Source organism: Strongylocentrotus purpuratus, unplaced genomic scaffold (assembly GCF_000002235.5).
Source record: "Strongylocentrotus purpuratus isolate Spur 01 unplaced genomic scaffold, Spur_5.0 spur5_scaffold_5, whole genome shotgun sequence".
In the NCBI taxonomy this organism is placed as follows: Eukaryota; Metazoa; Echinodermata; class Echinoidea; order Camarodonta; family Strongylocentrotidae; genus Strongylocentrotus; species Strongylocentrotus purpuratus.
Window position 1 is genome coordinate 33,751,059 of NW_022145611.1, and position 12,232 is coordinate 33,763,290.

The window sequence follows — 12,232 nt, forward strand, 5'->3', positions numbered from 1 at the left end:
GAAAGAACATTAATGCCCTTTTGATTCTCAGTCAGTGATATGTGACACATCCTATGCCAGTCAAACACGTAGTATCGCGCCAATCAAATCAGATGATTCCATGATCATGTCCTGAGTACTGTTCAACTGATACCTTACATCCATCCATCTTCCCCTCATCATTAAGACGACATTGAAAGTGATAGGTCATCACATGAGTACATATATCCTACATGCTAAGATGAAGTAATTGTACTTTAAAGCAGTCAATATTCATCATGTAGTAAGCGAGAGGAAGAAGTGAATCATCTCTGTATCAAGGCTAGCCTTGTTTATATTTATACTGACACATTAACAATAAGATTTGACATCTTTAAAACTGTAGCAGTCATAGAAGGACCATGATTTAGCCGTTTTGTTTAAAGATCATGAAGCTAATCTTCAATTCTTGTTATGGAACTTTATTTCTGCAGAAACTGGCTCATGGTAACTCTGAATTGTGTATTATGCACACGATCGATTGTTTTGATCAGCAAATTGTGAAGATACTAATGAAATCTCACTGGAACTAAAACCCCATTTTTCTTTTTGTTTGATGCACAGTTGGAATATGAGCTCAAATATTTTACCTTTCTTTGCAAATTGCTCAACTATCATACATTTCCAACTAGCATTATTCAGCAGATATCATTTTCTTTGATATTGAAATATCAGTGTAAGTTTGTATCTGTGCATTTTTTTCTTTCTGTCATTACCTGAACTATAACTAATCTTTAAAATGTATAATTCCTCGCCTTTTGTGTTACTGGTTTGTAAATCATTTTTGTCAGTAAGACATCTGTATGTCACAATGAAAGAGTAATTTTGATAATTTAAAATATGGAAAAATGCATTAAAGGAAGTATTAACAAATTGAGACCCACTGAAATATCAAAATCTGGTTTGTGTGTTACCATTTCAATACAATGTTTTTCAATGCTCATCCTATGTTGAACAATATAGAATTTTTCAAAAGTTGTTTTAATTGAGCCAGAACTTCTTATTGCATGATGTAATTGAAATAGATTGTATCCTCTCATTTCAATGAATGAATGTAATGTGCGCCATCTCCACAGGTTAGAGGTCATACTACCACAGGGAAGAAGGATCTCCGATCACCAGGTAGATCTATCCCTCCAGCCAAGGATCCATCAAGTAGATCACTACCTCCAGTCAAGGATATCAAACAGAGTATATCAAGGCTGAAGAACGTGGATTCCAAGCTTGCTAATAGAATATTAGATGAGATCTTGGACAGTGGGCCCAAGGTCACGTTCGGTGATGTCGGTGAGTAAGATACTGTATCTACTCTGTAATTAGTATTCACACCCTGGTGTTATCTTATGCTGCATTCTCTCCTCCCCCCTCTCCAATTTACTCTCCCTATTTCTTCTGTATCTCCCTCTCTCTTGCCCTTTCTATGTGTGTTTGTCTGTTCTCCTTCTTTTTCTGACTATCTCTTTCTCTCTTTTTTTCTATAATTTGTTTCTTTTTCTCCTACTATACTATTCTTTTTTTTGTATCTCTGTTTCTGATTTTTTTTCCCCCTTTCTCTTTCTCTCTCTCTCTCTCTCTCTCTCTCTCTCTCTCCCCCTCTCCCCCCACCCTCTCTCCATCTCTGTGTCTCTCTGTCTGTCTTTCTGTTTGGGTTTCTCCTCTTTCTCATTCCCATTCCCCTGTCTCATGTGTGAAATGTTTCCTTTTTCTCTTTATTTTGCTGACACATTTGAATTGTCCATTGGATACTCCTCTTTCTTAGATGTTTCCCTTTATATTCTCTCTTCATCTCTCTCTTTCTCTCAATCACTCTCTCTCTCATTCTGCCCCTTTCTGTCTCAAACTCTCATACTCTGATTTGATGTGTCTTTTTAGTTTTCCCTACTGGCCTTTTTGAGGCATATGTGTATTTTTCTCTCTCTCCCTTCACTCTTTCAATCACTTTTTTTTTCTCTTTCACCCATGCTCTTTCCCCTATTGCTAGGATGACTATGTAGTATTGCATTCTAGCGTTACTCATTATGTATCAGTTAGTTCTTACCTGTCATGGCATCGATTACACTGCACCTTCAGCTGTGTTCTACAGGTATTGATTGCTCGCTCTGATATGTGAATACGCCTGGTTTGATATCTGACTTGCAACTACACTCGAGCTGCTTAGCCTTGAGAAGAGGTACAGGGAGAGAATGATACAGCAGAGAAACTTATTTCATAACAGTATATGATCCTGTTTAAAACATTGTTTTAGTCACAGTACCTGAAACTATTTTGATGTTTTCTGATGTGTTTATTACTACTACCTGTAATGATAACCTGCACTGCTACACTGTTTTGTCTTGTATGGTACTGAATATATGTAATATATTAGTATATCTTATCAATGTGTTATGTTTGTAGTCCTATTAGAGCTTTGGATCGGGCCAACTATAAAGTGAAATTACCTATTTGATGTCAAGATAATTATGTTCATAACTACTCAATGCTGGGTGTTGTATGGGACATCAACATGTCTAAATTCCCTGAACTTGCCCTTGCAAATATTTAAGTTCAACAATTTTTTTTATGGTCAATGTTTCATACAGTAGGCCTCGTAGCTGGGTAGAAATTCTACCTTTGATGTGTTACAGAAATGTTCTTTTTGAAAGGCAGAATCTCTAGCTGAAATTCTAAAGGATGATGATTTGTTTTTATCATTTGATGAATTAGCTGGACAGGAGGCGGCTAAGCAAGCTCTTCAAGAGATAGTGATCCTACCAGCTTTAAGACCAGAACTCTTTACAGGACTCAGGGAACCTGCTAGAGGTCTACTGCTCTTTGGACCACCAGGCAACGGCAAGACAATGCTGGTAAGACTATTAAAGTAGTCACACCTTCCTTACAGACACCAATGATTTTAACTGGCACCTGTTAGAAAGTGCAGAACTTAACGTCTTTAGATTGGCAGACTTTTATTGATTTCCTTTATTATTATTCATTTACACCATCAACGTAACCAATCACAGTATTTTTTTCTCGGTTTTTTGAAGATCAACATTTTATATAAGAGGTTGAGTGACTGCCTCTACTAGAGTCTGAAAAAATAGACACAGTGGAGCTAACGTAATGTACATATTTTCTTATGTCAGTATAAATTGTGTGACAGCACAAGCTTGTTTTCGTCTATTTTGAATGAGCTAAATTCCATTGATGCGTGAAATTGGCTATTTCTTTGTTTCTTTCTGCTGTAGGGAATAATAGCTTGCAAAGTAGTAGCCATTATACACTGCTGCAAAATGGCCAGTATACAGAGAATTAACTGCAGCTAGAGGGATGAAATGTGATATTGTACAAATTTTGTTCTATTTATGGTGATAAACTCAATTTTCTTTATGTGTGACATGCTATATAAAGTAGTTCATAAGCTTGATTTAAACCAGCTCGTGCCCTTCGATAATTCCAGAGATTGTCTAGTTTAAACTACTGTCCAGTCCATAATGACCCTTCTGTAACAGTTGTCTCACAGTGATTGTAGAGGTATCCATCGCCTAGAATGCCGGAGGTCTTGTGGGTTGCACGAAAGCACTTAATTTGATTATCACTTACTGGGCACACGCTAGCAAGCTTGTAATTGACCCATGGACGGAGTGGAGCCCTTTAGCTCATGATTTTATTATCAGTAAGAGGAAAGGGTTATTTGTACATCAGTAATGAGGTGAAGGAAAGATGGCGTGAGTAACACGTTCGCCTAATAACCAATAACAAAATCTTGAACTTGAATATGGCTGTGTGGAATGATGGGTGAAGTTATGTATCTATTTTGTTCAGCATATTTAGAAATATTTTTATATCCTTGGTAGCTGCTTCAATTATTTTTCTTCAATTTCCAAATTTCTTTTCATTCTGAAATACTTCATATCTAAATTAATAGGACACAAATTGGTTAAAATTGGTATTGATAGTGTGATACACAAATCCCTTTTAAGGTGTTGCTAAACATTAAATATATATATATATATATATATATATATATATATATGTAACTAATTTCATGTTAGGTCTTCTTTTTGTGTGAGTGAAGACAGACATGGTAGAACAAGGAAGCACATGACACAGATTTTTCTGATAACACTAAATAATTTGTTCATGTGTAAAGGCTTTCTTAAAAGCGTTATCAACACATTTGAGTAGCCTTTCATTTATAATGCAATGATGAGAATAGACAAACTGAAATGTGAGATCCTCCAATCAATATAGATTTTACTGATACTAGTCCTTATTAATTCATTTTCAAATAACACAGTAATAATTGCAGAGGATGTTCCTTAAAAACTTCTTCATAAATCAGACATGCCAGAAAACTTATTCAACTTTTAGTTAAGAATTAGGCTACTACCTCCTTTTCTACAAAGATAATTCTCATAAGTAAACAAGTAAGCTACTTAATTCAGAAAATATTACATTTGATGAAAGCAATGGAATGATCGTTTCTTGTATGCTAAAGCTACAGTCCCATATACGTCCCGGACCGTCCCGGACCATCCCGGACCCCATCCGGGGTGATCCGGGATTCGGTCCGTGTTGACACCGTGTTGGCACCGGGGTGGTCCTGGATGGTCCTGGATGGTCCTGGATGGTCCTGGATGGTCCTGGGCGGTCCGGGAGTCGACCCCGGATGTTTTTGACTGTCAAAAACTGCCGGGGTGGTCCGGGACGGTCCGGGACAAAAGTTTGATCCGGGGTGATCCGTGTAGCCACCGTGTTGGGTCCGGGGTCATCCGTAGTGGCGCCGGGGCGGTCCGTGTTGATCCGTGGCAGTCCGGGAGTGAGTTATTGACTGCCCAGGACCATCCAGGACCATCCAGGACCATCCAGGACCACCCCGGTGCCAACACGGTGTCAACACGGACCGAATCCCGGATCACCCCGGATGGGGTCCGGGATGGTCCGGGACGGTCCGGGACGTATATGGGACTGTAGCTTTTAAAGCATCACACTTTTTTTAACAAAACATCCCGGACCATCCCGGATCACCCCAGACCATGGTCCGGGATGGTCCGGAGTGGTCCGTGCTCGTCCGTGCTGGTCCGGCTTTATATGGGACTGGGGCTTTAGGAGTGAGGTTGAATTCTAATTTGTCATCATTGGGAGTGGGTAGATAAGCATAAGAAGATCAGTCAACTCCGTCCTTCCTGTCTAAGATCTAGCCTCTTCTTACTATGTACATCACCACTCTCTAATCCATGCTCTCTTTCTTCCTGTCAAGTGAAAATTCCCAGTTACATCAACATTTTCTATATAAAAATCGCTTTTTCTTTATATTTACATTTCTTAGACATGTCATATTTTTTAAACATCTCTATTCTATGATTTGTTTCTCTCCACCTCTCTTCAATCTCCAACTGTCTTCCTTGTTTACCTCTCTGTCTCTCTCTGCTGGTCTCTCTGTAAATCTCAGATTTTCTCTTTCTCTCTCTCTCTCTCTCTCTCTGTGTCTGTCTGTCTCTCTCTCTCTGCTGGTCTCTCTGTCTGTAAATCTCAGATTTTCTCTTTCTCTCTCTCTCTCTCTCTCTGTCTCTCTATGTCTCTCTCTGTCTCTCTCTGTCCGTCTCTCTCTGTGTCTACCTCTCTGTCTCTCTCTGCTGGTCTCTCTGTCTGTAAATCTCAGATTTTCTCTTTCTCTCTCTCTCTAGCTCTCTGTCTGTCTCTCTCTCTGTGTCTCTCTCTCTTTTTCTCTTTCTCTCTGTCTCTCTCATTTTCTCACTCTCGCTCTCTGTTTGTCTGTCTCCCTGCCCCCCTCTCTCTTTGTACATCGTCACCCGTTGATCTGAAGCTAATCCACATTACTTCCTGATGAATTATTAGTCTAGCTCTCAACTGTAATGAGAGCAACCGTTGTGACATTTCTCACAAGTTGATAGGGGTGATAACGCATATTTTAAAATGTAAGATGACATTTGTTGCATGATAAAACAAAAATTATGTTTTTTCATTATTGACCCAAATATCATCTACAAAATATAAGCTTGTAAAGTGTACAGAAATATTAAAGGACTATGAATGTACATACAGAGCTGCCAATAAGATTTATCTGGTTTTCCTCCAATGTAAAGGGTGTGAAACAGAAGGAAAAAAATAGAAGGATGCAGCTCAAGAGAGCAGTATGGTGACACAGAAGATGCTAATAAGACAGCTAGGAAGTAGTATACAGTACCAGGGAGGAGTAGATGGATGTGCTGGTATTAACATTGAAAATTCGGTTTTAACGCTCCCACTTCTCTGCAGAGACATTATCAGATTAATCTTCCAGAAGATGCTAATAAGACAGCTTGGAAGTTATATACAGTACCAGGGTTGATGTGCTGGTATGAAAATTGAAAATTTGATTTTAACACTCCCGCTTCTCTCAGAGATATTATCAGATTAATCCTCCCACATGAATGAGTAATCCTCCCTTCCCCCTAGGGAAGATCCATCGTCCTACTCTAAGGTCTCTACACATTTACATGACCCTCCCCAAGTCATTCTGCAAGTCTTCATAACCGGCAGGCTGCTTCTAGCAATGTCTCTGTCTTCATTGTCAATCATTCATGGAACACTCTAATCTTATCCCACCTCCTTCTTTTAATTCTCTTTATTCAAGTCGAGGAATGTCTGCATTATTGTTTTTTCTGCACTTATTACAATTTCATATTTGTGCAGATTCAAACAAGTGGCAGGTATATGTGAGGGTTTTATTGAATATGAGTCATAGGTATATAGCCACAGAGTGTTGTACTATTCTATATATGTATTTTCTCTCCTCCCCTCCCTCCCTCTCTCTTCCTCCTCCTCTCTTTTTCTCTCTCTTTCTCTTTCTCTCACATTTATTATTTGTTCTCAAGCTCTTTTTGTTCTTTTCATGCTCTCAATATGTTTCTATCTCTTTTTCTTTCTCTCCTATATTTTTCCATGGTCCCTCTTCCCTCCATCCCTTCCTGCCATCTTTAATTAGATTTCTCCAATTCTTTAAGTTGTAAGTGTTAATTTCTTGAATCCTCCCCGGTGTATCTGTACTTATATGTCTTCATGATTAAATTTGATGAAAGGCGGGAAGATCAGACCAGTAAAAACATCCTCAGGCATGGTATTGTGCTAATCAATGACTCAGTGAGTGATAATGGGTTGGGCGTTAGCACATAGTCTGTTTGGTCTTATTTGTATTTGTTTAATAGAAGTGTCACCTAGGGTTCAGTAGATTGAGATATGGTATTCACTATTTAGAACAAAAAAAATCTTCTCTACCCTCTATTTAGCTTTGTAGTGCCAAATGGATATTTTATCTTTTTATATATTACAAATAATTCCCAAATTGGTTTAAGACGAAAATACATGTATGGGTAGATTGGATACCAAACCTCCTCAGAATATCAGTATATTTATATTTGCCTCACCTGTTAAATCGTTTGATCACCTGACACCTCCTCTTGCTCTGCTTCAATTACTATTGTTCTGAATTAGTGTTTATAAAACAACATTTGATCCTCTGTTAATCTGTGCTTAATCATATGTTAAACCTTGTGTATTCACTTTTAATGTCTACATTTTTGTAAATACATTAGTAAATGTTAATCTGTATATGTTACACCAGTGAAAATCAAATATCCAGAAATGGACAATAAATACTAAATTGAATTGATTGAATTGAAATTATTGATGATTTATCATCATAATTACAGTTTAATATAATATACTGTGTAGTATTTTGATAATGAATGTTACACACTGTAGTTTATAATGAAAATCTTGTAATTTGTCCATCAAGCATTTGAATACATATTGGCATACATCTTATATACCAATATATCATCCCTTTGGTGATATGTAGTATTTGTTGAAGTCATGGATTTGGTGCATTTAGTTTAATAGTCAAAGACCTCATGAATATCTGTTTTCTTCAATTTCTATCAAGAGAGGGCAACATAGATAGGAGACATAGTCATTCATGAGATATATGTATTTGAGTGAATAGGCTATATTACATTATTGGTATTGGAGAAATTCTTAAAAATAAATATTACGCACATAAAATGTATCATGAACATAGTAATTCTTGATTTTACCCCTCTAATATGATTTGTTCATATCTCATTTTGTTTCCTCTATCATAATCAGGCTATTAGTTAATGAGGTACATCTTCTCTTTTCCTCTTTACCTCCCGTTCTAGGCTAAGGCAGTTGCTAATGAATCCAACGCTACCTTCTTCAACATCAGCGCTGCAACGCTTACATCCAAGTATGTGGGAGAGGGAGAGAAACTTGTGAGGGCGCTCTTTGCAGTAGCCAGGCAATTACAACCATCCATTATATTCATGGGTAAGCTATTCTTCAAATGTCAGTAGCCTATCAGTTGCAGACTTGCAAATACTTCCAGTTATGTCTAGAGTAGCATATTGACATGATTGCCTCTTAGGAATAAAGAATAAATGATATCATGAGGTTTTGGAAACATCAAAATGACTGTCTAGCTGCATGTCACACATGTATGTAAATAGTGCAAATAGATATGAGTACCAGTATATAGAACTATATAAAGATGTTTTGACGTAGTCTTGGTCTAAAAGATAAACTTTCTGATAGCTTTAATTATCAGGAGGAATAGTTATCATGTTAAATTATTTGATGGTGTTTGTCAATTTCAGGAAGAAAATAATGATGCCTTTTTAGTATTAGGACTTCATTGCTCTCTATTCAAATTTTGAGATTTGTAAGTTGTTAATATAGGTTTGATTCCCTACCCACAAGTAAGACAAATTTGCAGTCACTAATTCTATGACATTGTTGAAAATCATAAACCTATGTTTTAATTTTCATATGATTAATAAATGTTTTTTATCTCTGGTTGGATCATTTAGTTATTTGCTAGTTTGCCAAGTTTCCTAAGTATTGATCTTTGTATAGTATGGTATTTTAATGTATATCTGATCATATTATTTGTTAACATTTGTTCTTGTTGTTTTCAGATGAAATTGATTCCTTACTAACTGAGAGAAAAGAAGGAGAACATGATGCAAGCAGAAGATTAAAAACAGAATTCTTAGTAGAATTTGATGGTGTAAGTATCTATTAACCATTACATAATTCATTTGTTGTTTAATAATTTTTAAAAATATTGCTGTCTACAGGTTGTAGATGTTGGTAGATGCTTCACCTTGACATCTTGTAATTTTTAGTCGGTGGAATTTGTATTTTAAACCTTACATGGTTCAAACCATGGACTTCAGACCCTATAGTGGTCATCAGCAACTGTACGATACAACTTTAATGTGCAACAAGTAAAATTTGTAAGAGCTGTGAGTGAATCAGCTCCTGAAACTTCTAAGAGCACTCCGGAAAAAAGTGAAATAGTGCTCTAGTTTTGAATAAAAAAAAAAGGTCACTTTTTATGTGTTTTTTTTTTACTGCTGGTGTGATGCAAAAAATATTTTGTGTTTGGGGAATAATCAACTCTGGAAACGTAGTTCTAGATGATAAGTGGAACCCTGGATGACGCAAAGAGAGAGAGGGGGGGGGGGGTAGGGTAGGGGTATAGTCCATAGTCCACTGTCCACAGCCTACTTCATATTTGTTAGTTCTATATTCATCAAGAAATTTAAGAAACAGGAAAATGTTGCATTTATTATTATTTCTTTATTGCAACCAAAACTTGGGGTTGGATTAAAGCATAACAGCTCGGTCAGATTAATGAAGATTAGAGCCATTCTGAAGTTTCATATACTTCTTGGTGTTGTCATATAAATGTAAAGTGATAGTTAGGATGGAAACCAGTAAAAATTAAAGTTTTGATTGACTAATTTTAGGTGAAAGCTGATGGGAGTGAGCGAATGCTTGTGATGGGGGCAACAAATCGACCACAAGAACTGGACGATGCTGTCCTCAGGAGGCTGGTGAAACGAGTTTATGTCCAACTGCCTGATATGAATGTAAGTAGCTTGACCCAACAACTGTCACCTCATTCATTGGTAAACTGCACTCTCCATTCATTCATTGTGAAGGATCTGGAAATGTAGATGTACATATTATATCTACAAGATATTTGAACAAAAATGTTCTACATGCAGTGTCTTGTTATGTGCATTTGACATTCACAGCATTCAAAGATATAGCATAATTTTTCATTATCAGAAAAGCTGCTAGTAGAGATAGTTTCTTTATCAATCAATGAATTATGTAAATTCCTTCAGAAGTATTTTCCTGCATTTTGGATTATTCAAAATGTATGTATTTTCTTAATGTTTCACCTCCCCAAGAGCTTGCATGAGTCTATCCCAAAATAGTGACAACCAATTCTTGTACGGTAACCCTTTCTCAGCATTTAATGCACAATTAATTCATACAGTGTATGATACCTGTGTAAGGAAGTGCATGATGTACAGCTGTGAGACATGGGCAGAGCTGCCAACCTCCAGAACAGAATATCAGTAATCACAAGGCTCCAAATCAGTAATTTTGGGAATAAATTAGTAATTCCCTATGCGTGTCTATGAATCTATAAAAAAAAAGGCATGCCAGCACTGCGCGGACGTATGATTTTCAGGTCATCACAGCACATCAATTTTCTATGAAAAATTGGTTTCTATTAAGAGAATACTTGATACTTTTCCGTCTTTCTCAGCGTGTGTTGGATAGCCGCCATACTGCACAGCACTTGTTACGATAAATCATATTGAAGCCCCCTCCCCCCCCCCCCCCAACAAAAAAAAACTGTAATTTTAGACATTCCATACTGCCATAATGATCATACTTTTCCGTACTTTGCCTGTAACCCATGTTTTTCATTTTTCTGTTTTAGGCCCGGAAAACGTTGATCAAGAATTTGCTGAAGAAAAACAATAACCCTCTGACTGATGCAGATCTTACAAGACTAGCAGAGTTTACTCAAGGATACTCAGGAAGTGATCTTAATGCCTTGGCTAAAGATGCTGCTCTAGGACCTATCAGAGGTAAGATAATTGGTATGATAATGGTGATGAGGATGGTGGTGATGATGATGGTGGTGATGATGATGATGACATTGATGATGACAATGGTGATGATAATGATGATGGTCATGTTGATGATGATGATGGTGGTGATGATGGTGATGATGGTGGTGATGATGACGATGCCGATGATGATGATAAAGATATTGATGAAGACGATGATGACGATGATGACTAGGATGACAATGATGACAATGATGACGAAGGTGGCGGAGATGGTGGTGGTGGTGGTGGTGGTGGTTATGATGATGATGATGATGATGATGATGATTATGATGGTGATGATGATGATGATGATGATAGTCATAAAGTTTATATTGTTTTAGTGTTAGGAGGTAAAGATGCACCAAGGAAGGAACATCTTCAACCTTCTTATGGATTGTTTATGCCGGGCTGAAATATAAGTTGGCCAGAAATCTGCCATTAATTGTGCTTCCATTTACATGTATATATGTCATTAAAACCTTTATCCATCTATCAATATGTTTTTACTAATATAAAAAATGATAAGCATGGACATGGGGTATGGTATGAAAATCTTAGGTAGGTGTGGGTTGAATGTTAATAGAATGCAATTAATTTTTTCATGTCTTACTGGTATTGCATATTTAATTATTTATGTTATGTATTTACAGAACTTGGACTAAATGGTGTCAAGTCAACCACTGCAGAACAGGTAATACATTCACTTTCTATAAAAGTCATGGTAACTGTGATATTCTCACATAACAAGAAAAATGTTAGAGTGGAATTTCCTGTGAAGTACCCCTCCCCATATGGCTCATTGTTTTGACTACCACCCTAATGATTTTAACCCATTCCCACCCTTTGCCTATCTTACCTACCTACATCTCTCCCCATTCTATGCATGGTGTTAGTAAAGGGAATAACCAAACACAGGAACAGGTTCTGGTTTCTTTAAACATTTACATCATAATAGCAAATGGTTTTCTAAAGTTCGTAGTGCATGGTCAGCCCCCCCCCCTCCCCCTTTTTTTCAGGGGGGAGGGGGAAGTTTTGTTTTTCTTCTATGTTTTTAGTATTTTTTTATTTAATTAACCATTAGTTTTCGGGAACAAACCCTTGTCAGTCATTGTGCTTGACAGTGTCTGCACTGTAAGACAATGCTGACTACCCAGTCTACTGCACACCATCGGCTCTGTACTTTAGCTGTTATATGACACAGCCAGAGAGTGACAGAGCTATGCTATACTCAAGGT

General features: G+C 37.2%; 1 protein-coding gene across 1 annotated transcript in view; it reads left to right on the top strand.

Moving 5' to 3' along the window:
- Positions 1–12,232, top strand: part of LOC577727 (spastin) — a 55,812-nt gene that overhangs the window by 40,852 nt on the left and 2,728 nt on the right. The window contains exons 5-11 of the mRNA XM_030999540.1: positions 1,095–1,305; positions 2,722–2,861; positions 8,199–8,346; positions 8,994–9,085; positions 9,831–9,953; positions 10,823–10,973; positions 11,648–11,688. Coding sequence (XP_030855400.1) covers positions 1,095–1,305; positions 2,722–2,861; positions 8,199–8,346; positions 8,994–9,085; positions 9,831–9,953; positions 10,823–10,973; positions 11,648–11,688 — 906 coding nt within the window. The remainder of the gene's footprint in view (positions 1–1,094; positions 1,306–2,721; positions 2,862–8,198; positions 8,347–8,993; positions 9,086–9,830; positions 9,954–10,822; positions 10,974–11,647; positions 11,689–12,232) is intronic.